At 35.4% G+C, this 27,568-nt stretch overlaps 3 protein-coding genes across 6 annotated transcripts in view; all 3 read left to right on the top strand.

Moving 5' to 3' along the window:
- Positions 1 to 5,346, top strand: part of LOC127797557 (transcription factor BHLH089-like) — a 38,464-nt gene extending 33,118 nt beyond the window's left edge. Inside the window, exons 1-6 of one of the 2 annotated variants that reach the window (XM_052330561.1) lie at positions 1,250 to 1,899; positions 2,556 to 2,750; positions 3,007 to 3,072; positions 4,209 to 4,277; positions 4,378 to 4,449; positions 4,871 to 5,346. In XM_052330561.1, the coding sequence (XP_052186521.1) occupies positions 1,621 to 1,899; positions 2,556 to 2,750; positions 3,007 to 3,072; positions 4,209 to 4,277; positions 4,378 to 4,449; positions 4,871 to 4,999 (810 nt within the window). In that variant the 5' untranslated portion in view covers positions 1,250 to 1,620 and the 3' untranslated portion in view covers positions 5,000 to 5,346. Of the gene's footprint in view, positions 1 to 1,249; positions 1,900 to 2,555; positions 2,751 to 3,006; positions 3,073 to 4,208; positions 4,278 to 4,377; positions 4,450 to 4,870 lie in introns of those variants that run through there. The other variant, XM_052330563.1, reaches the window with a different exon arrangement.
- Positions 1 to 23,557, top strand: part of LOC127797556 (serine/threonine-protein phosphatase PP2A-2 catalytic subunit-like) — a 45,334-nt gene extending 21,777 nt beyond the window's left edge. Inside the window, exons 1-7 of one of the 3 annotated variants that reach the window (XM_052330557.1) lie at positions 12,654 to 12,812; positions 12,935 to 13,215; positions 15,241 to 15,355; positions 21,595 to 21,703; positions 21,776 to 21,853; positions 22,715 to 22,906; positions 23,012 to 23,557. In XM_052330557.1, coding sequence (XP_052186517.1) covers positions 12,963 to 13,215; positions 15,241 to 15,355; positions 21,595 to 21,703; positions 21,776 to 21,853; positions 22,715 to 22,906; positions 23,012 to 23,185 — 921 coding nt within the window. In that variant the 5' untranslated portion in view covers positions 12,654 to 12,812; positions 12,935 to 12,962 and the 3' untranslated portion in view covers positions 23,186 to 23,557. Of the gene's footprint in view, positions 1 to 12,653; positions 12,813 to 12,887; positions 13,216 to 15,240; positions 15,356 to 21,594; positions 21,704 to 21,775; positions 21,854 to 22,714; positions 22,907 to 23,011 lie in introns of those variants that run through there. The other 2 variants (XM_052330558.1, XM_052330559.1) reach the window with 2 other exon arrangements.
- On the top strand, positions 9,422 to 10,881 carry LOC127797558 (CLAVATA3/ESR (CLE)-related protein 25-like). The gene is made up of 2 exons (XM_052330564.1): positions 9,422 to 9,912; positions 10,657 to 10,881. The coding sequence occupies exons 1-2, from the start codon at positions 9,680 to 9,682 to the stop codon at positions 10,694 to 10,696; spliced, it is 273 nt and encodes a 90-aa protein (XP_052186524.1). The 5' UTR covers positions 9,422 to 9,679; the 3' UTR covers positions 10,697 to 10,881.
- Positions 23,558 to 27,568: the final 4,011 nt, after the last annotated feature.

The raw sequence follows: 27,568 nt of genomic DNA on the forward strand, positions 1-27,568 counted from the left end.
AATAATGTTTTATTCAAATGTTTTATGAAACGTGCTCAATTAATATAAGTATTTTAAATTTTTTTTATAACATAAAAAATTTAAGAAATTTTTAATACACAGATAATATTCGACTCGGAGTCCCGAACTATTCTATTTTCTTTAAAACTCATGATTTATCTAAACTCAATCTAAATAAACAGACAAATTTATTATATCAGTTAAAACCCAATACGTATTAGACATATACAATTATAACGATTTGAATATTATAAAAAAAAATGTAATTTTAATATTTATTTATATAAATAATGGAAGTCTCACTTGTGTCCAAGAGTATAACTTGGATGAAGTAAAGTACTTTGGCTTTTCAATTTAACAAACTAAACCACTATAATAGTTGAGATTAGTGGGCCTCAGTGGCCTAAAAAGAAAAGGACTCAAGATCTCGATCACTTCACTGTCACTTGCCTTGCCATATTGAAGGGTCACGATCCATCATTATTAATAGCTTTACTACAAATAGATCCGATTGCAGAGCTCTAACACTCATTAGCTAATGAAACATTTAGTAACATCAGACGTTAATCTGCCAACTAGACCATATGATATATCTCTGTCCAAATATTAAACAACCACACAAATTAGAGGGAAAAAAAGAAAAAGAAAAAGTGGTTTGTACATTGTATTTGTACTTGCAAGTTGCTGCTTATCTCATCAACTGACCCCTCATGGGGCATTAATGGAGGGCCAATGCTACCAGCTTTTGGAGTTGTACGATTCCCTTAAATATACACCGTTGATCTTGCCTAAAATCTAGTTTGACTGCACTTGATTTAGATCCAACGGTGATAAATACGCAACTGTACTCAGGAGGTTGGGTGGATAATCAGCTCCTTGTCTGGCGCCTGGACCCTCCGATAAAACCTCACTCGAAGTCACTTCTTTTCAACTCTCGAGGTTTCTCTCTGCACATCGTGGACTTAATTGCGTGGGGACCCAAAATTATGGAACAATATAACTTCACACCAAAAAATAAGAAGTATTCAAATTAGAACCTTCATTTTAGGTAAAATTATATTTGATATCAAATAATAAGAAGTCAAATTTGATAGGGAACTTTTTGGGAAAATATTTTTAAATAAGATTATTTACGTTTAAAATTTTCTCGACAAGGGGATTGAATCTTCTTGGAGTTGAAAAGGTGACATGGGGATAGTGGAGGGATCGACGAGTAATTAGATCGGTCTATATATATGCAGTAAATGGTGGTGGTGGTGGACACAGAGCGCCAGTGGGCAGAGTGCGCACCAGCAACTTCCATTGTCGAAGGAGAGGAGATTAGATCACACAGCTTCAGCTCTGCTGTTTCTGTCTCCTCTTTGTCTCTCTCTTTCTCTCTCTATTTCTACTCTCTCTCTCTCTCTCTCTATATATATATATATATTTATCTTCTTTTTGAAGTATCGTTTCTGCGAAGCCAATTAATTATACTCTCAATCTACCTTCAAATCCACACTTTGAAATCGGGCCAATTTGAGCCCAGTCCGCTATGTAAAAGCTATTTTATCGTTCTGCTAATTCGTGAGGTTGAAACAAGTGTAATGACATCCTCGGATTTGGATCCGGTTGTGAGCTGAGATGGACCCTCCGGCGATGATCAACGGCGGCGCATTTCAGTCTGCGGCGGTGCAGTTCAATTTGGGGGAGATCTGGCCTTTCCCTATCGGCAACGGTGAGTCCGGAGGGGGATTGGGCCAATTTACGGAGAATGTGAGTGTGAATTGGGGAGTTTCCGGTAATGATCCGATGGTTCTGGATCAGAGAGGGGCTCGGAATGGCGGTTCCAGGAAGCGGCGTGGCGCGGCTCCAGTGGATGAGGCCACCAAGGTTGTATCAGCGAGCACTGGCAACGGCATGGTACTTCATCTAACTCAATTTTCTAGCTTATTTGATATATGTATAATGCGTAGACGTGTATTGGTATTCATTTTGTATTTGCATAGGTTTTTGCCATTTTTTACGCTTCTATATAACTAGGTTTACTCTCATTCACTTATACCGTGATCGTTTACCTTCGTTTGTGATAAGACTTGGGGAGTTTTATAAATAAGTAGAGCAGCGAACCCTATGAAAACTTATTGGCTAGCAGGCTAGCACTTGTGGATCCAGTTAGCATGTTGTCAGTTATGGTATAGTAACGATCCTTGCACACGCAGACGAGACTGATTTTTGACAAACCAAGGGCATATAGGGTAAACCGTGTCTACATCTGCTTTTACCTTGTTGGCATGCGTCCTTGTTTCGCCCTTTTGGGCGAGGCCCGTGGTGTTAATTAGCATTGGCCAACAGTTGCTCAAGGAGTTCTATGTTTGTGATCTGTATGCTAACTTGTGTGTTCTTGAGATGTAGATAATAAGTTATCCAAGGCAATTGTATTTCTTGGTCTGGCCGTATAGGAATGCTGGAAAAAGTATAAGAATGCAACTGAATTGTTAATGGAATGAAGTGAATTTTCCCTCTTTTACATATAGGAAGTCTGTAAATCTGACAGTGATTTGGTTCAAACTTAACAGAATGATTGCAATGGGAAACGCATTAAGACAGGGGGTACTAGAGATGAGAATGGAGATTCCAGAGCTGAAGCAGAGGCAAATTCAAGCAAGCCAGGGGAACAGAATACAAAACCAGCCGAGCCACTGAAACAAGATTACATCCATGTTCGAGCAAGAAGGGGCCAAGCCACAGATAGCCATAGTCTAGCAGAAAGAGTAATCTATTTAATTCTCTTCAACTCTAGTTTGAACAATTCTTTGAAGTACCAAACTATAGTGACAGCATTATGCATACAATAGTCACTTGAATTTCCTATTACGACCATCTGAGGCACTGTGTTGGGAGGTGATGGCAAAGTTGCCTAAAATGAATAACACTTCCATATATTATCTACTCTCTCTCTCTCTCTCTATATATATATATATATGTATATGTATGTATGTATCCTGATTGAAGCAGTTTGATGGACAGGCTAGGAGAGAAAAGATAAGCGAAAGAATGAAAATTTTACAGGATCTGGTCCCTGGTTGTAATAAGGTGAGTATTGGCATTTCTCAAATTGTACCTTATATGACAATTTTTCCAGGGTATTGAATAGTTTTTGGCGGGCTGAACCTGCTGATCTTCTTTCTTGCAGCTTTTTAGTAGTTGAAGTGCACTTCTAAACTTCTAAACTTGTCAAGGCATAATTGCCAAAAAATGACTAAAACCAATCCATCCTCATTGAATGGGATTAATTGCTAGAATTACATAAGTGAAAAAGGAGAATTGATTGGAGTGATCACTATTTCCTCGACCGCTAGTGCTATTTTTTTAAAGTATGTTGCCTGACTTTCATATTTATGTTTGAGAACAATGTTAATTTGTGTTGGAAAGTCTTATCATTTACTAGAGCTCGAATTCCTTTCTGTAGCTCCCTGGTCTGGCTTAGGGCGCGGAGAATTGATTAATTTCACCTATTGGCTCCGATAGTGAGAAAAAGTTAAAAGAAAACAAAAAAACTTGCATATGGAGATGGAAGAATCAGAATCTTATTGGAGAGCTCAAAGAGTATCTTTGATTTGAGGCTAAGAGTAAAGATATTGTATTTTTTGCATAAAGCTTTCATCTCCTTTTGGCAAGAATATCAATAATGAAAGGTCGAGCTTAGTTGGGAGAACTTGGAACATGGAAGAGAAAAGGAAGGTTGGTTTTAATACATAGAGGATTAGTGGGTGACTGAAGTGAAGACCACACCTGTCAGTATCATTACAAAAATTTTTGGCAATGTTCCCACCAGAAAAGAAAAGATACTGAAAAATCAAAAATTATAATTGCCTTACTTTTGTCGTTGGAAAACAGTAAAATATATATAGCTTCCTGGAAACACAATCCTGTTTATTGTTCTTACTCCAGTAGCTGAACTCATCTCAAGCACTCACCTTCTCACCACACATGCCTGCATGTGAATCAGACTGCTTGCTGATTTTATCCTTTTAAACTATCAAACTTGGAACAATTGAACTTGAATCTAATTTATTGGTTTCAATAAACTTGTTGGAGAGATTGATGCTGTTATAATAATAGGAAGAAGTCACCATCACTATTCCTCTCCAAACTAGTGGATATGCATTCCTGTACCTAAATAATTCTAGCCAAAATACTTTTTCTGACCAGTCTCTATTTGGATTAAGGTCATTGGCAAGGCATTGGTTCTGGATGAGATAATCAATTATGTTCAGTCTCTACAACGACAGGTGGAGGTGAGGATACTTGTTTTCACTTATTGTTTGCCGCCATATTATTTTTTATACAGTTCACTGTTGACTTGAAACTGAGTTTGAAATTCACTGGTGGCGGTAGTTTTTGTCGATGAAGCTTGAAGCAGTTAATTCGAGAATGAACCTGGGAATTGAAGGATTTCCTTCAAAAGATGTAAGTGCTAGATATTCTAACAAGGTTCATTTGGGATTATCAACCATTTTTTATTTTCTCAATCCAAGAATAGCTTGCTACTGCTGGGAGTTATGTCCACCACCTTGCGTGCATGCCAGATTGTTTCATTATGTTGTGTGTATCTTTTTAATTAGGATGTCACTGTCTTCATTCAGACAACTTTAATTTTAATGAACAGAAAGATGTATTATAGCACTGGCTTCATAATTAGAAGCCACTTTGAGCTGATATTTTATATGGATAAAGGCCTCCAGGCAAAAGATCATGCTATCAAGGGCAGAAGCCTAGCCTTCGGGTCAATTAGCTTATAGGAAATTCACAAATTGTTTTCACATGCCTTTTCTCCATGTACTTGAATTTCATCGGATGTTTTATAATATTAGCCAGTATGATGTTTCAGTTTAGTCAACAAACATTTGACACAGCTGGAGCGGCATTCAGTTCACCAGCAACAGGAGCCTACCATAGGGGTTCATCACCAGAATGGCTACACATGCAGATTGGCAGTGGCTTCGAAAGAACAAGATGATGACACGATTAGAGTGGTTCCATTGCCAATTAGAGAATCAAAAGGGGCATATGCTTGATCCCCCGGTGGCTGAAAAACATACTCATTCCTCTTGAACCAGATTGACACTTCCGGCCTGGGAGCTTTGGTTACCTTATCATTTAAGGTATCTGAAATGCATATATGAGTATCTTCATTTGACAGAAAATGAAATTCTGTTCATATATTCAATAGCATATAAACAAAATCCTAGATGGACGGACTATTGTTATCGAATCATACCATTTCCTGTTTAGAACTTCAGAAGCTTCCTGTGTGTGTTGGGAAGCTGAAGGTTCATGCAATAAAGCAATTTATCAAGTCCTTCAGACTCGAGAGTCGATGATGACAATTTGCATACCATTTGCGATCGTCCAAAGCTTGTATTATTGACTTCCAATATTGGTGTGACAATTTCACAAAACAATTATTTGGAGCTCTTGATGATGATATATACGCAACCGTCGAACATGAAAAGAATCTTATCTCGACTCGAATGATGGATGCTTCTCACTCTCGCCGTAATGGATGCTATGCTCCTGTCCGGCACTTCAAAAAATTTCAATGGCTGTACCGCAATGGGGGGAATATAATCGTTGCTTATAGGTACCTTTGCCCCGGTGTATCTGTTCGTTATTCCTGCCTCATTACGTATCCTATCAATCTTGAGGGGACAATCTCCAAACTTGTCGTCCACGAGTCCACAGTAAAGCTAGCTAGCTAGCTTGATTTCACATGCCATCCTCAAGCTAATGCGGTGCCCCTACTCTCAATTGTCTCGTGTTATTTGTATATTATTTATGTATATCTTAAATTACACAAGACATATAAATAATAAAAATATCCCTTACCTCGTTGTGCATCACCACTTTGAGTGAGGGTATTTTAGACATTGATATATCATTGTGTAATCTAAAATGTACACAATGATATGTCAATAACATTTTTTCTCTGGATTTGAGGATGGCTCGCTTTGTAGGCACCCATTCCAATACTCATTTCACGAGAAGTTATTTTTAATGAGAAAAATATTATGGGTCATGGGTTTTTTTTTTTTTTTAAACTTGTCCCTTGAACTAAATATGTTTTTCTAAGTACCGATGATGAACAAAAGTCCATTAAAAGACTAAAAAGAGTTTAAAAACTCAAAATAATTTTTTGAACTAAAAAAGTGTAATTTTTTTTTTTAATTCAGGGAGAGTCTTGTAAAAAACGCAATCAAAATAATTTTGATATTCGAAAATCTCTCTAAGAGTTTTAATTCTAATAGATTTTGCAATGTCAGAATAAACGTTATGCGTAAGAATTTTAATTTTAGTAAATTTTGAAATATTAGAATAAATATTATTTGAAAGAATACTAATTTGAGAAAATTTAGAAAACTACAATATTACTCTATAAATAGATAGTTCCATTTCAAAAAAGATACATATCTAATATTAGTTTTAATACGACTTTAGATCTTTAAATTTTTAATTTCTGATTTAAATATCAGAGTGTTTACGTGAGAATTTTCTTAAATTTTTTTTATTATTCTCTTTCTTGTAATCTTCAACAAGTGATTAAACGATATGTTTTTAGTCAATAAATGTATTATTATGTTTGAACGACAATAATATTCAAGCAAGTACTCCATAAAGAATAATCCTACTTATAACGACTGAAAATTAATGAAGTGGCAATCACAAATCTGTTTGATTAGCAAGGCGTGTGAGTGTGATATTCCCCCAATTAAATAAAGTCACGAGTGTTGTGTTTGTGTTCATGACAGCTCCAATAATATTCACGTTACCTTTCAGGACCTTCCAATAGATCAATGGATATGTGAGTATATATTCCAATCCGGAATATAACATGTGTCTCCAACTCTGCATTAGAGAGAGAGAGAGAGAGAGATGGTGTAATTTACTGTTTACCCAGTTTAAAAAACAAAAGGTGAATAAAGTGGCTAGTCTTCAAAGTAGGCCTCTACTAAAGATGAAACATCAAAGTGTGGTTCAATTTATCCAGGCTCTGTAAAACTGGACCATACGGCCGGCCGGCTGGAATTGTAAAGTTCCAATCAAGATGCACCTTATTTTACAAAACACTCCACAATACACTTGAAAAGTAAAAGTAAGCCCAACAACACATTAATTATGTGCTACGGAGAATGATTAATTTATATATATATATATATATATATATGATATCAACAAAAATATTTACTGAAATAATATATTTTTTTTAATATGAGAAATTCGAAGGATCTTTCGATTATAAATAATTTTTAGCCTAGACCTATTTTACTTTCTTTAAAATTGACGATCCATATGCTCCATAACCCTAGGTGGATGGAGAGATTCATCGTAAGCTGAAATCTAGGGGATTGCCCTTTTGAGTAGACATAGGTAATTGTGTAATTTTGTACGAAAACATTTGAACTCAAAATAATAATATATCTTTGAATCAGCATATTTTAAAATAATTTGAGGGTACCCTAAAATTAATATAGTAAGATTTGGTTGAAGTTTTCAAAGAATCGATGCCAATAATTAAGCTTTTGGTTTAAAGTACTAGCATGCATGTGTTTTTGTTGAACAAACATAAGTAGTCGGGAGCCTAGCCTCTTGGATTGACACAAACAACTATACAATTTTGCACGAAGACAGATTTGAAATTGAAATAATAATATGCCTTTGAATTATCGTATTTTAAAATAAATCTTTTTAAAATGATTTGAGGGTACTCTAAACTTAATGTAGTAAGATTTGGTTAAAGTTTTTAAAGCTTTTGATTTAAATTACTTAAATCCATATGCTTTTATTGAATAAATATTAGTACTTGGGAGCCTGACGCCTAGTCTTTTGAATAGACATAAACAATTGTGCACATGGAGATAGATTTGAATCCGAAATAATAATATACCTTTGAGACATCATATTTTAAAATAAACTCTTTTAGAATGATTTTAGGGTACCCTAAACTTAATATAGTAAGATTTAGTTGAAGTTTTCAAAGAATATTTGATGCCAACATTAGTATACGAGGGTCTACTCTTTTGAATAAACACATATAATTGTATAATTTTGTACGGATTCAAACTCAAAATAATAAAATGATTTGAGGGTACCCTAAACTTAATGTAGTAAGATTTGGTTGAAGTTTTCAAAGAATTGATGCCAACAACTCAGCTTTTATGTTTAAAGTACTTACATACATGCATGTGTTTTTGTTGAATAAACATTAGCACTCAAACAAAACAGGCATAGCAATATTATATCTAAAATTAATTTTTTATTTCAAATTATTGTACAAAATATATGGCTACAAGTGGCATCTCAACCCAAATAAATTCATTTTTGAAATTGTTGTCATTATATCATTTTACTAAGAATAATGTTTTCCAGTCTTATCTAATGACATTTAAAAAAAAAAATTGTCCAAGCGACACTTAGAAATTAATTGTGTTACATAAGTTAGCTAGAGTATTCATTCTTAAATCTTACAACCCCAATGAAGTATTGCCCCTAGAGAGTCTAGGGTACCCTCTCCAGTGCTCAAGCCTAAGAAGGTTGGATGGTACAATCAATGTTGAGAATAAGCTCAAAAACAATTGCTTTATACTTAAATTCTTAATTTGTCATGAAGTATCACACGATGTTAGAGATGGTTGACAATTATAATAAATTATTGATTAGGGCTTACTCCAACCCATATATATTTTCTATGGATGGTTAGCTCAATAATATATATGGAATAATTTACGCAATATGGTTAAAAATTGATGTTATTTAAGAATATATAAATTAATAGAGTCATCGTATCATGTGTCGACTCTCATGCATTCGTATAACTAATTTAAATCCTATAAATGAAATTTTTGTATCATGTTATATAATAGAATTTTTGCACACAAATTCTATATAAAACAATGGATGCAACTCTCTCTCTTCTATTTATTTATATACAAATTTAAAAAGCTTATTACAATGACTCTATTTATTTATATACAAATTTAAAAAGCTTATTACAATGACTCGTAATCTAAAATTAACATTATTAGGTCATTTTAATGATGGCCTAATCTTATATAAACAAAATTTTCATATTAAATTCTCAAATATATATGTATATATGTAAAATGATGATGATGATATTTATATAAAAATATATACTACTCTTTCTTCATTTTTAATATAAAGTTTAGGTAAGAATATCTTTTTTCAAATAGAAAACTAATATTTGGCATATAAAATTCCATCAAAAGCATATTATAATAGTCTACATATGTTGGTATGGTATATAACATGCATGAAAATGTATAATCAGAACAAAAGAAAGTTATCGTATACGTTCCCTTATCAATATAAAACAACGATATTTTCTGCATATTATGTTGCAAACCAACTCATCTCTCTCGCTTCAAGAAAGTTTAATATGGAATCTCTTCAACCTATAAAGGAAAGGAAACCAAACCTCCCTCCATACATGAATCAAACGATTGTAGGAAGAAATTATACCCTTAACTTTGCCATATCTCACTCACTCTCTCTCTCTCTCTCTCTCTTCCCCCTCCTCCTCTCTCTCTTTTCTCTGATGTTCCATTAAAAATCCTCCTCTTCTGTCCATATATATCCATGAACAGCAGCAACTCAAGTTAAACTAAAGAAGAGATCATCAATGGGTAGCAGCAGTGCTACTATTACTGGGTTGAAGGCCTTGTTCGGGGCGCTTGCATTCTTGGGATTTATTTGGCTGTTGTTGCTTGGTATTTTAGAAGCTGGACGACCAGACCAGAGAAGCTTCAAGGATATGGAGATGGCAGCGGGAAAGAAGCTTGGTGTCCATCAGCTGGATCTCAACAACATGAGCAAAAGAAGAGTTCCAAATGGACCTGACCCCATACACAACAGGTTAATAATCTCCTTTCTCTTAATTATTTTTGGGAATTAATGATATATATTCTTACAACAGTACAGTCCATAATTATAAATCATTTCATTGAATTTTTTACCTTCTAATATTACATCAATATTAATGAGTTACGTTATTTATTTGTATATAAATGTGTGTATATATATAATTAACATTATTCATCTTTGTATTTATGGACATGTATCTGTGTTTTCATCAATTATATGACTCGATCGAGATATGCAATAGAGCAGTACTATTATATATATATAAACTCTTATAGGATATATATATAGAGAGAGATTAAAATAGAAAAATCCTTAAGAATTACAATGGGCTTTCTCCGCCATGTAAGTTCAAAACTTGCTTCAACTGTTACATTCTAAACGTTATTAAAGTACTTCTCATTCTCATAGCAATGCCACTTTAATTAATTTTTTCGAACCCATTAAAATCATACAAATTAGGCAAAGAAAAAGCAAGTCTGTCACTTCACTTTATTTCACTTTATTTCATGTCTTAATATCTAATTGTTATAAATAAAGCCGCTTAACTACACTTCACTCGTCCCTTTCTTTTATGCCTCTCCTTTCCCTTCTTTTACCTTTGCCATTGAACTTGTTACTTGTCAGCATCTCTTTTGCCAAATTAAGAATATATATATGCTGTGCAGCCATTTCTAGGCGTTTTATGTTATGTTAGACGAGGCTTAATTACAAATATAAACTTTAAAACTATTACAGGAGAGCTGGAAACTCCCACAGGCCGCCTGGTCATGCCTAGCTAGCCAGACAGCACAGCATAGAGAAGCTTCAACACATTGGCAAAAGAGAGAGCCTGCCAACAGCACTCTGTATGTAGTTTCTTTGAGAAATATATATGGGATTTAAAGCTGTGCTCATGAGCTTGCAACAGCACTCTGTGTGTAGTTTCTTTGAGAAATATATGAGATTTGAAGTGCCCATTAAGTTAAATGTCTCAGAGATTCCCCAGCTTGTTTATGAGTTCTTTTTTTTTTTTTTCTTTCTTTAAATATATACTGTTGTATCGAGGGGAGAGGAAGTAAAGTAAAAGAAGCTTGTCCCACACAAAATACATTCAAAATTAAGGAATATTCCATGGAAGAGATTGAAAAGCTTTTCAAGACATCCCCACTTTATATTAGTGTTTAATTTTCAAGTCGAGTTATCTATTTTGTTGCTTGAGAGGGAGATGACTTGTAAAAAATATGGGGAATTGCAATCGATAATCTTGAATTTTTAACTCTATTATAGTGTGTGTCATCGTCTTTTATGACTCCATTATAATGTGTATCATCGTGTTTTAAAAATTACATTAATCTTTTATTTCTTAAATGATTCTTAATTAATTCACGTAACATAAGTTTAACGATTAGAGGGGTAATCTTATATAATAATTTAATTAATAAGGATAGTCAATGTAATTTTTAAAACATGAAAGAAGAAGGTTGTTTGTATTTATATCAAATTTTAGAAGTACACAATTATTTTAGCAAAACCAATCTAAGAAAAATAGACAGGTAGTCCATGCTGCTTTCAAAGCTCTAACATGCTTTCTGTCCACTCTTACTTTTGCCTCTAAGCAATGTGACTTGGTCTAAAGCTATTGAGATCAGATTCAAGTGGGACTACTGCACAAAAGGGGCAAAGCAAAAAATTTTTAAAAAAAAGAAAAACAGGAAGATTGGGCCTGGCCCAAATCCAATTGGGCTTAGTTCCCAGGCCTCTTTTCATCGGCCCAGACATTGACATCTAACTAGTTAGCTTCATAGCTTATACACACTTCAATTTTCTTTTCTTTTCTTTTTCATTTTCTTTTTCTGGTCAAAATGTAGCAGCAGTTCAATTCTGACCCTTTCTGTCTTTTTCCTTTGACTTGGCTGCCACTCTTTACTTTAGTCCCTTGTCCTACTACAAAGGACTGAAAAGAGACAGATGCTGATATTTCCATGTAAATGCTAGACCATATTAATCTTGGATGTTCCACACTGAAATCCCCACACCCATAATCCCAAGATATTTATAGTGAAAAATTAGGTCAAATTTTAAGGCACCCAATGATATTAAGACTAGCTCTCTTCCACTTGCATATCACATTCCTTTTGCATTGAATCGTACCCTTTTATCTTTCTTATCACATCATATACCTCTTGTATTGTATTTTTTTTTTAAATTATATCGTATTTTTTAAGATACTAATATTTAGAAAGAGTAAAAAAAATTAAAGTTGATGGGTTCTTGTTACTATTCTAAATTTATATAAAAAAAATTATATTAAATAGTCGTTTTCATGCAAAATAATTTAAAAGTGATATTTTTATAATTAAGAATTATTTTAATAAATTTATAATATAAAGAGTGGTTTTTATAATTTTTCCAAGCTAATTGACCGGCTAAGGCTAAGCGAGAGAAGAATAAAAAAAAAATAAGAAAAATAAAAGCTTTTATAGAGCAGGCCAACAATAGTGTTTGCTAACTTAAGCCGGGTGCGCATAAAATTAAAGGGCTTAGATTTCAGGGCTCCTCATCTCTCTTGACACGTGTCTCGAGACCTTTGACTCGGCGGAGCCACCGGGGCGAGAAATTTCGTTTCATCCGATATATCGAATCAGAGAGGGAGGGAGAGAGAGAGAGAGAGAGAGAGAGAGAGGCAGACTAAAAGGAAATAAAAATAAATAATTGAGAAAAGAAACGAACACAACTGTATTTCATTTGGTTTCATTTGAGTTTCATTTCGCAATTCCGTGCTTTCTTTTTCATTTCTCCTTATTTTCCTGCAATTTTTAGAGAGAGAGAGAGAAAGATTCGTATGAATGGAGACGACTCACTGAATGGCAAAATAATGAGAAGGATTCAAGTCTGCGAGTGACGAATAGGAGGTTTGAACCAAAAACCCTAATTTTGTGCTTTCTAATGCTCGATCTGTCCGATTGAATCGCAATATCAATACATAGTGAATCGATTTGGTCCGATCTGGGGTCGCTGATCCATCGGTGCGCAGATCAGAGGGAGAGGGAGATAGGGGAAAAATGCCTTCGCTTGCGGATGTGGATAGGCAGATCGGGCAGTTGATGGAGTGCAAGCCTCTGACGGAGGCTGAGGTGAAGACGCTTTGCGATCAAGCCAGAGCTATTCTTGTTGAGGAATGGAATGTGCAGCCGGTGAAGTGCCCCGTCACGGTATGTGGTGATATTCATGGGCAGTTCTATGATCTCATCGAGCTATTTCGGATAGGTGGAAATGCTCCGGACACCAATTATCTTTTCATGGGCGATTATGTTGGTGAGTCTTTGAAAATCATTTGCCGGATATCTGTTATGTTTGGTTCGGCAGTTTGACATTTTTGTAAATGATTATGCTGGGGATTAAGACTTTGTAAACGTGTATCATGACTTGTAAACTGTTATAGTTGAAGGCCTGTTGATTGGATTCTATGGGTTGATTTGTAAATGACCTGTATGGCTAGCTTAGTGTACCGATATGGCATGAGATGGTAATACTTATTAGTTGGATGGACGTTCTTTATTTAATAAAACAAGCCTTGATCGGTTGAGCATATGTTTTGATTTTGGTTCATTTGGTGCCAATGATTATGCAAAAGGATTTGTTAACTCAAGAGGAGTCAACTGAATCCATGTTGATCATCACATGAATCTTTCTATTGGATAGGTGGATAAATTATAGTTTCGGGTTTTATGCAAGGTGGACGAAGATTAATTTATGACAAATCTATACTTTATTCAAGAATTCTGTGATGATGATACAAAAAGGTAAAGAAATAGCAAATTTTCAAGTTTCCCCAATTATGCAATGTAAACTTGTTCCTGTTTCTTATTTCTAGCTTGTTGTAGTATTTGTTTCCTTTAATATGTGGATGATTTTTGTGCTTAGAATGATGTATGAGTCATTACTACAATATGCCATGGATTTCCATGGTTGATTACTAATTTGAATATACATATTCTTGGAGCCCAAACTTTTCCAGTTTGTTTTTTTTGTTTTCAGCTTTTGAACCCAAAGTTAGATTCTGCTTGAGTCAGGTCAACACCTAGTTCTAATTAATTTTCTTTTGGTACCAAGCTTTGATGATTCATGATGGCACTGGAAAAAGGCTTGAGGTGTAGTATTGAAGAACCATAACTTTAGATTGATGTTTATAAGGACATTTGCTAATGCCTTTATTGAAATCATAGGTTTATGTGAAACCCTGTAAGACTGTATCTGTGCAACTGGGAATGTCTAGGATTCAGCATTGGTCTTACATGCTAGTAATTGTAGGATTCCAGTTGTATCTCTCTTAATTTTTTTTCACCGGAATGACTATTGCCTGCGTGCATCTACTGGTCAAAAGTCAACCTGCCCGGGGAATACATCTCAAAGGGCAAAAACATTATGTTATAGATTTCTTTCGATATTTCAGATTGAATGCACACAAATACATTTTCTTATACATGGAACTTTTTCCCATGGACAAACAGCTTGCTTTACTCTTTATGGTGTAAGATTAAGATGCAAAAGTGCTGTGCAGTACTGCAATAGAACTTTGTCGTTGCTTCCCCTATACCATTGACCTCACCCTAAATTCTATTTTCCTTCATGAGCTTCACTGAGATGCTTTTGAGCATGAAAGTTTATCCTTTTAAGGCATGGTGTCCCATTCGTATAATTAAGGTATCTGAGATGATGGAGATAAATCCATTTTTGGAAGGATATTTGAAGTTAAACCTTGAGAGTACTCTGAAAACTGAAGTTTTAAGATCTCTGAAAGACTGAAGCAGTTGGAACAAGGAGTAATAATTGTTGTAGAAGGCAGAACAATATGGTTACAGTTGTGGGGCTTCCAGAGGCGTGCGAGGGCTTAAAACAAAATTTAAAGGATTGACACAGAGAGACCTATTGGTTCACGAAATGGAGCCAGCCCAAGAGAAAGTAGAAATCTGACGGAGGATGCCTGTAACCATGGCAAAACAATTAAGAATTTTGTCTAAACTGAATTTAGCATTGGTTGACTTGCATGATGGAATCTCTGTTGCTGACTTGCTGTTAATTCTAAAGAGGGTAGTTAAACATTATATTTTTGCTAGGGAGAATTGCCCTAGAGATATTTCTTTCTTTTTTTTTTCTTTTCAAAGTTGTAGGCCTTTTCAACTTGCTTTCTAACTAGTTCTTTTCAAGGGACTAACGAGCTCAATTCTTTTTCTTTCTGTACAACTTAATTGAATTAATATTCTATGATTTTCAAGTCTGCTATAGTTCTTCGATTTTTGAATTCTCTTGCATTTTCTAATCAACATTAAAACAATGCAGATCGTGGATACTATTCAGTGGAGACCGTCACCCTGTTAGTGGCTCTGAAAGTTCGTTATCGAGATAGAATTACAATCCTTAGAGGAAATCATGAGAGCCGACAAATTACTCAAGTGTAAGATCTTTGGCTTTACTTATAGTATGGTATAGTTGATGTAAATGCATTTTCATTGTAAAAAATGCAAGTAATAAACAGTGTTAATGAATGTGTAACAGAGATGAGAATGTTAAGATAGATATGCAACCCATTTAAGAAAATCTTAAATTAAAAATAAAGTTATTCATAATAAGTTTGGAGTAGCTCTTGTTGAAGATGTGTGAAACTCAATTTAAAATTATTTGCTCATGTTAGAAGAAGGCCAACAGCTGCTCATGTGAGGAGAGTAGATGGCATGCATAAAGTCTTTAGCAAAAGAAAAAGACGAAAACTTGGTGGGAGATTCATGGGAGTATTATGAGCTATAAAGGTCTTACAGAAGATAAGCTCATGGATAGAAATGACTGATGAGCTAGAATTTATGTAGCCCACCTTGCATGGTTAAGGCTTGACATGTTGTTACTGAATGAATTGATGAGGTGTTATAAATTGGGAGCACTGACAACCTTTAATCCTTTTAAGAAACCGATCAAACACCTCTCACAATCACTCCCAACTCACCGACCAACACACCACCACACAAACAGTCAATAAAAGAACAAAAATCAAAGCATAAATAGAACAAAAAATGAAACATTCAAACCACATGAGGAGACATAATTTTATCCTGGTTCATGCTACATCCAGCCTTGAAACCACCATCGAGCAACCTTCTTTATTGATAGATAACAGCAGGTCTTTCCTTCTTTCTCTCTCCCACGATACAAGCCTTCCCAAGATGAACAAGACTATTCTAACTCACAGCTTTTTCACTTTCTAGGCTCTCGTGAAAACAGAAAGAGTATATGCAATTGACTCTCCCTTAGCCCCCATTCCCTATTTATAGAACATAGGGTGATATTTCCTAGGGCTGGTTATGACATTTCCGGACTTGCCCTCCACTAATATTTAATATTACAAGAGAGCCACTTGCTTGTCAACTAACCCATAACCGCATACAAAACACTGCATATTAACCTATCACTAACTCGAGACAATTTTCAACAAATCTCCACCATTGTCTTGAGTGTGATACCTTCCATCTTCATCCATCAAAACCTTTGGCTTGCTCTTCCTTTAGTTTCCCACATGATAACCTGACCATTCAAAGCACACAACAAACATTAAGAACATCAAAACAATGTTGTAAATTTCACAAATGGATCACCTTTGGACAATACTTCCAGTTGCATATCCTACACATGCAACTCTAATTAGGATTTATCCTCCTCCTCGAGGGGCTTTTTCTAATGAATACATTCTTAACACCAATATGATTGGTCTCTCCATGTGTCTACGTACACTCCACCATAAACCAAATCCATACTCAATGTTACTCATTAATCCCAAAGTGTCCAACCTTTTACACAGCATCACATCAACAGTGCACCATACCCTGATTGGCCTCAACATTTCTAGACTTACTCCTAGCTTCCCAAAACCGGTCTTTAGGCTTTACCACTGTCCTTCCTCTCATGTTTGTTTCAAACTTAAAAGCTGCTCATCTTTTTCTTTTAATTCTCCTCTATCTACCTACCAATCTACCAAGATATGCTTAAGATTAGGGTAACCTAGGTTGCCTTAAACTGTCCAAACCCTATTCCAATCTCTATGCCTTAATATTTCCCAGCTTATCCTTCCTCCCACACTCTCAAACACTGATCTAAACACTCAGCTACACCTTGAGAGTTCTATTTGGAGAAAATACCAATGAAGCTACCTCTCAATATACTAGACATACCACTGGAATACTCACAGCTTCCACATGCACTCAATTTTAACCCATTTGGACTCTTCCAATCTTATATCTTACCTAAGGAATTACTATCATACCTAGAGAGACCTTCTAAGCAACCAATCCTTGCTTACCTTTCCCTCTAGCCTCTTATCCCTTGGCTAAACTATAAGATCACTTTTCACTTAGTTTCCACATGGATAATTAGTTGTTCGTGATACCAATTTGATCCAAAGTTAAGCCTTTATGAGCTGTCATACCTGATGGCCATTTGCCTAGCCTTTCTCTCTAGGCTTTCCCATCTCCAGCTTTTCCTTAACTTCTCAAATAGACACTTCACAGCACTCCACTTCTTTAACCTAAGAGATCTTCCATTTAAGTCCAAGATTCTCCCCAAATTTACATGGCTCCATGCCATTCATTTGGACAAGAGTGCATCACCTCTTCTTATACAAGAGGTTCCATTTTTCAGCCTATTCCTTAGCACTCAAAAAAAGTGCATAAGTATCTTAAACCCCACTCTTTCCATATCGCACTGGTCCTTTCTTGTGGTTCTATCTATTCCTTATCCTAGGCATCGCTCTAAACCTTCTACTCCCTTGCTCATTATCAGCTTGATGATTCTATTTCTCTTTCTTTGCTTAGTCTGGACTTTGATCAACAATAGCTACACCATACAAGATAACACTTGTACACACCATTTCCCCTCACTGTTCACAAGGACCCTCACTGCAAGAGTCAAAGCTATCTTAAACACTAGCTTCCTCCCTCTCACAATCCAGCCCAAGCTCACACAATGAATATGACCAAATTTTTTTCCAGATTTCCCTATTGCTATACCCTGGTTCATGAGCTAGTTTTAGACATTCCCAAAGGATTATACATGTTTTATTTTTTCAGCATCCCAGATTCCATCCCTTGCCCTTAGCATCAGCTAATTTTATGTCCTATTGGTAGAGTTTTCCCACATTGGTAAGAATCCTAGCTTTAGAAGTCCCAGGCATACCTATTTCACAACTCTAAACCACCTAACCTTTCATACCATAAGCAATTTCTAGCAAACTCATATACACTTGGGAATTCCTTAGGGACACACCATCTTTGCTAGGTTCACCTCACCTAGCTCCACCATGAGACAAGGCCTAGATAGGTCCCCCCCTAGATCCTAGAAACTGATCTCTAATGGGCTTTTGACGTATACAAGGTCTGTTTTGGAGACTTCTACTTTGGTGACCTTACCAAACTACATGGATCCTATTCCCTTATACTTGCAAAATTTTCCTCCCCCTAATATCTCTAGCCTTAGATACCTTTCTTAGTCCTTGCTCACCATTGTGAGCCATCCTCAACAAATGACACCACCTAACATTATCATAGGCTATCCTTAGTGGTTGCAGCTTATCCACATAAAAAAAAATTCCAGCCTACACCACATAAATTCCATTCTTGAGGGTTGCTTCCATTTCTATAAGAGATCCTTGTGCAATTTCTTAGGACTCCAATTCTCTTCTATAGGAGAATACCTTTTCTATCTAATTCTCCTAGGGAAATTAGGTTTTCTTTTAAATTAGGGACATATTTTTACAGCTTCTAATATTCTGGAACAGCTCCACCATGCATCCTATTCTCACATATCCAATTCCCCTGACCTTAATTGTTGCCTAGACAAACCATTTCCCCCTCCACCATGTCTGTATGGGTAAAAAACCCATTTCCTATGAGAGGTACACCCTAAACCTGGGACCTATGTTACTTTTTCTGCATACCTTGAAAAACTATAGGGCATCCGCACTCTCATAGCCAAAACCACACCTGGTGTTTGAACATTCAGGGCTGATTCTTTCTTGGGATTCTTTCTTCCTATTTGGGAAGTCCTTCATATACCCTTCTTCATGGCAATGAAAGCATTTAACCACTCTCTTGCCACTGACTTAGACCAAGACCTACCTTTTAACCTAGGGTCTCTTTTTTTTGTTCTAAAGTTCACTGCCAAAGCTTCTATGGCAAATTTTTGGAACTCTACCTTGTGTTGCTAGCCCTTGGAATTTAAAGCTCCTATCACATCATCTAGGGTCGGCTTATCTCTTCCATGTTTCAAGATATCCACAAAGGTCTCATAGAACTTAGGAAGAGTGCAATAAGACCAATGCCTTATCCTCATCTTCATACCTAATATTTATATTCTCAAGATCCAAACACAGTTTATTCAAACTGGCCATATGGCCTTGCAACCTTTGACCCTCACTCATCTTGAAAGAAAAAAATTGTGTTTTCAAATACAATCGATTAGAAAGGATTTTAGTCATGCAGAGTGCATCTAACCTATTCCAAAGCTTTTCTGCGGTTGTCATCTTTGACACCTCCTACAAGACTCTATCTCCTAAGCTTAGAATAAGGGTGTTATAAGCTCTTTTGTTGGTACCTTTCCTCCTATCCCTGATTTCCTTTTTCTGGACTTCAATTAGGGTTTTGGGCATAGGCTTTTCAGCCTCTAAGGCTTCCTCCAGTCCAAGATTTCCCAAAAGGGCTCTCATCTTCATCTTCCATCAGCCAAAATCGTTTTGGCCATCAAATTTCTCAAAATCATACCATGCGGCAAAGGCTATAGCAACCATTCCTGCAGGTATGTGATGAAATTCTAAGTTCTTGATGAGAGACCCAACTCTAATATCAATTTGTTATAAATTGAGAGCACTGACAACCTTTAATCCTTTCAAGAAACTGATCAAAGACCCCTCACATTCACTCCCAGCTCACTGGCCAACACACCACAACACAAACAGTCAATAAAAGAATAGAAATCAAAGCATAAACAGAACAAGAAATGAAACATTCAAACCACATGAGGAGACGGAATTTTATCCTAGTTCATGCCATGTGAATGGCACTACATCCAGTCTTGAAACCACTACTGGGCAACCTTCTTTATTGATGGATAACAACAGTTTTTTCCCTCTTTCTCTCTCCCATGGTACAAGCCTTCCCAAGAATGAACAAGACTATTCTAACTCACAGCTTTCTCACTTTCTAGGCTCTCTTGAAAACATAAAGAGTATATGCGATTGACTCTCCCTCAGCCCCCTTGCCCTATTTATAGAACATAGGGTGATATTTCCTAGAACTGGTTATGATATTTCCGGATTTGCCCTCCACTAATATTTAATATTACAAGAGAGCCACTCGCCTATCAACTAACCCATAACCGCATACAAAACACTGCATATTAACCTATCACTAACTCGAGACAATCTTCAACATGAGGAATTAGGAGTATTAAATTTCAATATTTGATATTAAGATTTAGGTTTTATTTGAATTTTGGAATTTATATTTTATCTTTTTTTTTATTTTATTGGACAAATTATAACTAGGTTAACTATCTTTGAGTGGTAAATAGGCTTTATGACATAATTAGAGATAATGCTTTTGATAATTTTTGAATATTGAAATTACTGATTACCCCCCCCCCCCCTCTCTCGCTACATATATATATAAATATTGGATAAATTATAACTAAGGCAACTATCTTTGAGTTGTAAATTGGCTTTATGACATAATCTGAGATAATGTTTTTGATAATTTTGGAATATAGAAATTACTGATTATCCCTCTCTCTCTCTCTCTCTCTCTCTCTCTCTCTCTCAGTTCTTGCTTCTTTCTCAAACTTTTTCTTCCCACAGTTTCTTCTCTTCAACTTCTCTGCAATCATTCTGCTGTTCGGCATCGTGAATGCTTTGCTAAATGTTTATGCGCGTGTACTTTTTCATGAATTTCTCATCTTCAAGGTATAAATTATATGTTGCATGTCTCAGCATGGTCTTTTAGCTTTGTCAAGGTAAAAATACTTTGTCCACATCCTTAACCATCTAAATCATGGATTTCTCTTTCGATCAAACTATCAGAAATCATTTTCAGTAAATTACTTGAAGCTCTGTTATGTGCTCAAATCAGCGACTCCAACTGATCATCTTCATGGATCCTTATTGAACAGTCAACTTTATTTTTAAAGTTGCACGCTCTACTTCTGCTAAATCATTTGCCATCATATCTCCATGGACACCATCCTTGTCTTTTTCTCCTTATACCTTTAAATTGCATTAAATCATGTTTAAAACTGAAGCACTGGCTCTTTTAGATCAATCATTATGTATCATTTATGTTCATCTGCGAATTTTAATTATTCACAATTTGCTTCTTTTATTTATTTTACAATCCTTTGACTCGTGTTCTCAACGTAATGTATTCATTTTTCCCCTGGGCATTTGGGTGGGCTTGTTTGTTGCTTCTCAAACCATTTATATTAGTAGTTAATAATCAACTTGTAGCTTAGTCGATTTAGGTCCCAGACAGTCCAAATAAGAATTATTAACAAGCTAATCTACGGCACCTTGAAGAGGCAAAAAATAAAAGGATTTCTGTGTTTCTACTTCTTCACTTCTCACTGTTATTCATACTTCTTGTTCTTTCATCTTTAATTTCCCAGGTATGGTTTCTATGATGAATGCTTGAGGAAGTACGGAAATGCCAATGTCTGGAAGTATTTCACTGACCTTTTTGATTATCTGCCCCTTACAGCACTGATTGAGAATCAGGTCCGAATGGTAACAGAAGTTACACATTGTTTATTCTTATGGCCACACCTGATGCATACTTTTTTATTGTAGATCTTCTGTTTGCATGGTGGACTTTCCCCATCTTTGGATACATTAGACAATATCCGAAACCTGGACCGCATACAGGAGGTACATAAAACAAAGTATAGTCTGGGAGTTTAATCTGTTGAGATTTCATATCAAACTGTTTACATCTAATCACCGCAATGTGGTGCAATGATAGCTGTTCATTTTTTTCTTTCCTTTTGATATTTTGAAAATCCTTTTGCAATTGTCTTCCTGTTATTTTGGAGAGCTAATACCCATTGGTATATTTGTTCAACATCTCTAAGTGGTGGTAACGAAAATTTGTACTAAATATGACTCTTGTTTATTGCCATTTTGATCTTCATATGTCCGCAAGACAGCTAGTGATTGTTGATAATACTGTTTGCTGTCTTCATGATTTTCTTATTCTGTTAGATCCTGAAACCAACTTTTAATGGTCCTGAATTTTTTTAGGATTGTTGTGCTTGACATTTTTACTATTTCTGTATGGTAACTTTTATTCTGATATTCATTTCAAGACATGTTTTATATCTTGGAAGCATAGATTTTTGGCATTCTTTCTTCCCTTTAAGCCCTAACTAATGACTTGAAAGGTGATTCTTTTTAACTCCCAGATCATGTTTATGAGTAATTCATGGAATGAACATATTTGATTCGGTTGCTAAATCTAATTTATTGCTGTAGTTGCTTCTCAACCCGAAATTTAGATCTGCATTGGTTTCTATACTTTTCCTTGCCCCATCATATAGGCAACATCCATGCTGCATAATTTTTTCTTGAAATAGGATGTGGAGGAATGCGCTTGATTCTGTCAATTCTCCCACACCATCTATGCACCTTTTGCTGCTTGCAAATTACCGTAGTTATCATTTACGAACTCCTTTTTACCTTTCATGAAAGTCACCTTGTCAGCATTTCTGATATTTGTTTTTGGGTGGGTAGGTTCCTCATGAAGGACCAATGTGTGATCTCTTGTGGTCCGATCCTGATGATCGGTGTGGGTGGGGAATTTCTCCACGTGGAGCTGGCTATACTTTTGGACAAGATATAGCATCTAATTTTAACCACACTAATGGGCTCTCTCTGATTTCAAGAGCCCACCAGCTTGTCATGGAAGGTTATAATTGGTGTCAGGTATGTGACCTTTAAATGTGATGAAGAGATTGTATCTTTCTTTTTTACTTTCTTCATTCACCGTGTGTTTACTTATTATTTCTATTCTATTCCTACTTCGTGTAGGAAAAGAATGTGGTGACAGTATTTAGTGCTCCTAACTACTGTTACCGATGTGGAAACATGGCTGCCATTCTAGAAATTGGTGAAAGCATGGAGCAGAATTTTCTTCAGTTTGACCCAGCTCCTCGGCAAATTGAGCCCGATACTACACGCAAGACTCCTGACTATTTTTTGTGATCTCAACACCTCAATTGGCAGTTGTGGTCCTCGTATCACTGTAGATTGTCTTAAGGGAGAGGAGTTTCTTTGTTGTTGGAGGGTCATTGTCAGCATCATTCTTTTTTTTTTGGAGATTTCCTGCTGCTTTGTTTTTGTGCTGAAGGAACCCAACAGACCTGATGGAAGGCACCGTATTTTTATTTCTTGTATATTTTCGAGAGGAAGCAGCAATAACATGGTATATTGTGTTTTATAATTTCACAATTTAAGGGTAGATGGCAGATTTCAAGAGTGGATGTTGGTCGCCGGTCCATTTTCACTGACAAGTGGCATATTGGCAATTGGGAATTTGAGCATCGGTAATAAATTTATAGAATTGGATTGTGTTTCTGGAGGAAGCTCTCCAACCTCGATTCTGGTTTATGGGGAAGAGGTATACTCTTGTCTTGCGACTCAAATTTCACAAATCTTAGATGGCAGTTGAGATTTGATTTCTTGTAGTACAACCCACTTTTTCACCTCATCAATTTAGTTGCATTGAGTTTGGCTATTGCCGAATCTCTGATCCCTGATGAACTTGATTTTGCTTGCATTATTGTTCTCGCACATGTGCTGCCAAAAATCTTGCAGCAATTTATGTTGTGCCTAGTTGATTAGTGACACCATTCTGCCAAATCTAATTGGGTATTATTGCACGTACCTTTTCCTCCATTAGTTCTTTTAGGGCCCCCTTTCCTAGTCTTGAATTGTGGGTTCGCACCTCTTGTATCTCTGTTGCTATTTATATATAACATTGAGATTTGAGAGCTCGTTGATTTAAGTGGAACTTATAGCTACCCATTTACGAAGTTTCTACGTGGACTTTTGCAATTTGTCTGTTTCATGCTTACGAAGTTGCTTGCTTTCTATCTATCAGGGAAGATAGCCTTGCCAATCTCATCTCTGCCCTTTTTCCTCCATCAGAAGTTCGTGTCATTGAAATGTCATGGCTATGTCCCACAGTCGGATTATGTAAATTGCTCTTGCTGGTTGAGTGACAAACTGGATTTAGTCTTAAACCTATTAAAAGCGACACCACCACGTCCTCTAGGCACAGTTATTTATATTAGATTCTCCCTTAAAAGACAATTCAGTTTGATGGATGCTGCTGTCATTAAAATTCTAGCTCTCTCTGTCTCTCTTTTTACTTACTTAATGGCTGGTAGTAGTATTTCAAGACTTGCAAGTACCTGGCCTACTTTGACTATCTATGCTAGCAATTTATATGATCTTTTAACGTTTTAATTGAAAAAGGAAATGGACGGACGATGTCATGATCAAAGTTTCTGCATGTTTATTGGAATTAAGTTGTTTGATGTCGTCATTATGTGCAGGAAAAAGTTAGGATTAAGCTATATATCAACCTAGCTTGAAGTACACGCATCAATATAGATGTCTTTCTAAGGCATATTGCTTCCAAAATATAGAGATGTTCTGTTACTATCCGACTCTTTTTACTTGAAAACCAAATCTGAACGTAAACCAAGGAAGATGCTAATGCGACAATTGCTTATCTATCTGGGTTAGGGTGCGTAGGCTTTCGATGGACTGGGAGCCTAGGAAGATGCCAATGGCTGTATCAGTCTATTGGCTTAGTTCCAAGCTTTAACTTAGTTAATACGAAAACGAGCTAAAAGCGTGGAGTTTGAGTTCTCGAATTATTATATGCCCAATGTTGAAGCAGCAGAGCATATGATGGCGCTTTGAAAACAATGCCAAACGAAGAGAGGCAATTGGCTGCCGTGAGCTTATAACGAAGAATAAACCATACTTAGAAGAGAGCAGAAATGGTATAAAGGTGAAATTGGAATCGATCTCTTTAATTAATTATAGAATTATTGATAACCTCACTAACCTTACCGAAGGCGAGTTTCAATTCCCAGTAAGTACAATTTTTATGCAGATAATAATTAGAAACTTATTTACGTTTTTTTGTAGAATTTTCTATATCTAACAATTTAGCTAGGAATACCATACCATCATTTCCTTTTTATGTTATTTGAAGTCACATATGGTTTTAGAAGCATGAATGCACATATCAGATAACAGATTTCTTCCAACTGATTTAAGTGATACAAATTAAGCTTGGGAGGGAAGGATGGGTTCCTCTCCTCCTCTTTCTGACATGTATGAAAAATAAATTAAAAAAACAAAAGGAGCCTGACTTTACGGAATCATTGCAACCAAACAGCAAGCACCCAAAAAGGTTGTGCTAAGCCCTTCTCTCGGTTAAATAATAATAATAATAATATAAATTATACTAAAATATAAAAATATTTTTAAATTTTAATTTTATATATAATTACATAATTATCGTTAACTATCATTAAAAATGATTAATAAAATGCTGACATGACTAATAATTTCATTGTGTGTAGTCAATTGATAACTTAACTTTAATTTAATATATAATTTCATAATTATATCAATTAATATTAAAATATGTTAACGGATTGTTAAATAAAATATGCATTTAGTTCTATTAATTTGTATTATTATAGTGGCAATCTGTTAGATGTTGAAGTTCGCATGTCAGCAGCAATTGGTTGTGGGAAATATTGCCAAGGATGGTAATGCCAGCAGCGTGTCTTTAATTTGCAAGGCTGAGTGTCGTGAATGAATATTAAAGCTTCTATGATTTTTTCTATGATTCGGACATATATTAAAATATGAAAAAATCCTTTCTAAAGCGGTTGCAGCAGTCCTTATTGCCATGAGGACCATCTTCAATGGTTTGCATTTAGTCATATTTGCTGCTACCCATTGCAAACTTCAACATCTAATGAATTGCTGCTATAATATAAATTAATAGAATTAAATGCATATTTTGTTTAGCCATGGTAGTAATTCATTAGAATGTTTTTTAACACTAATTAAAGGTAATTATAGAATTATATACTAAATTAAATTTCAGTTATCAATCGACTACGTATAAATTGAAGTTCAGTAAATTTTTTGTACTGTAGTACAAAGTTCAGTGATAGTTTTGAGTTGAGTTTAAATGACGTGATATTTTGTTATTATATATGGATGCACATTACTACATTCTGTTAGTCTCTTTTTATTAACGACAATTGACAATAGTAATAGAACTATATACTAAATTAAAATTTAGTAACCTTTTGACTACAAATTGGAATTTAATGAACATTTATGCACAAATATGACCATTAAACAAAAATTCTTGCAGATTTAGAGTCCATATAATTAATAAACATCACCAAGTGTTATTGTTAATTTTCTATTATTAAAGGGAGGGTGCGCCAGTTCTTAATAACTTGTTGTTAACTGTTAAGAACACGTTACAGATAAAAAGAACACGTTTTCAATAATTTTAAAATAGACACTTAAAATTGAAAACTAAAATACAAAAAGAACAATCCCTCCCTAAGTCTTTAAACTTCAAATACACTGAAAATGTGATAGGAAAATTTGGGTTTAGAATTTGTAGGAACAAAATTTAGAGAGAAAAGAGAGAACAAATAGAGGGAATTAGGAAATAATTCTTGTTAATCAATACAAATTTAAGAGGTTTCTTATATATATAGACCTATACATGACTCTACTAAGTTAATTAGAAAATAGAAAAATAAAAATAATCAAATGGTAACATTGTTCAACAATCCGAAACTCAACTCATGCACCATTTTCTAACACCACCAACCTAACTATTCTCTTATCCAGTAAGTCAATAACAAACAATATTCACTGCTTCTTATTAGGCTGCATGGCTGTGCACATATCAAAATTATACCAAGTTTAAGTCTTTAAGCGATACAACCAATTCAATCTGCATCACTCTATTACTAAAATTAAGTTTAAGCACAACATAATTAGATAATTGACTTCTTATTTTAGGGAAGAGAAATTAAGATCAAAATCTACTGCTGGTTATGAAGCATCAAACGACGCCGTCCCTCTTAGCTGGTTGGAGGGCCACGTGCTGCAACCACAGCTGGCCAATTGGCAGCTACTGGATGGCGGCACGTGGCAACCATCAGCAGCCTCAATCAATGCCCGCTTGATCTCTCTCCTGCCCGATCCTAATCTCTGATATTTCTGTTGGAATAATCAATCATGCTTGCACGATTGAATCTCAGCCGCCCCTCAATGCTTTATGAGGATCAATCCCAGCCATTCTTTGCTGCTTTTAATCTTGCCTCGGGATGTGTTCAGATGAGACGAAAGATCGAGAAAAAGGTGAGAAGAAGAAGGAGAAGGATTAGTCGGGTATTCGGTGGTTGGCTCTCGCCCTCGGGCTAGGGTTTTTCTGGTTTGCTCTCTATTTCTTTTTCTTCTGTAAATGCTTTGTATAGAGCATGTTTATATGGTTTGATTAGGTTGCCTTTTAATCTGTATTAA

This window comes from Diospyros lotus, chromosome 3 (genome assembly GCF_014633365.1).
Source record: "Diospyros lotus cultivar Yz01 chromosome 3, ASM1463336v1, whole genome shotgun sequence".
NCBI classification, from domain to species: domain Eukaryota; kingdom Viridiplantae; phylum Streptophyta; class Magnoliopsida; order Ericales; family Ebenaceae; genus Diospyros; species Diospyros lotus.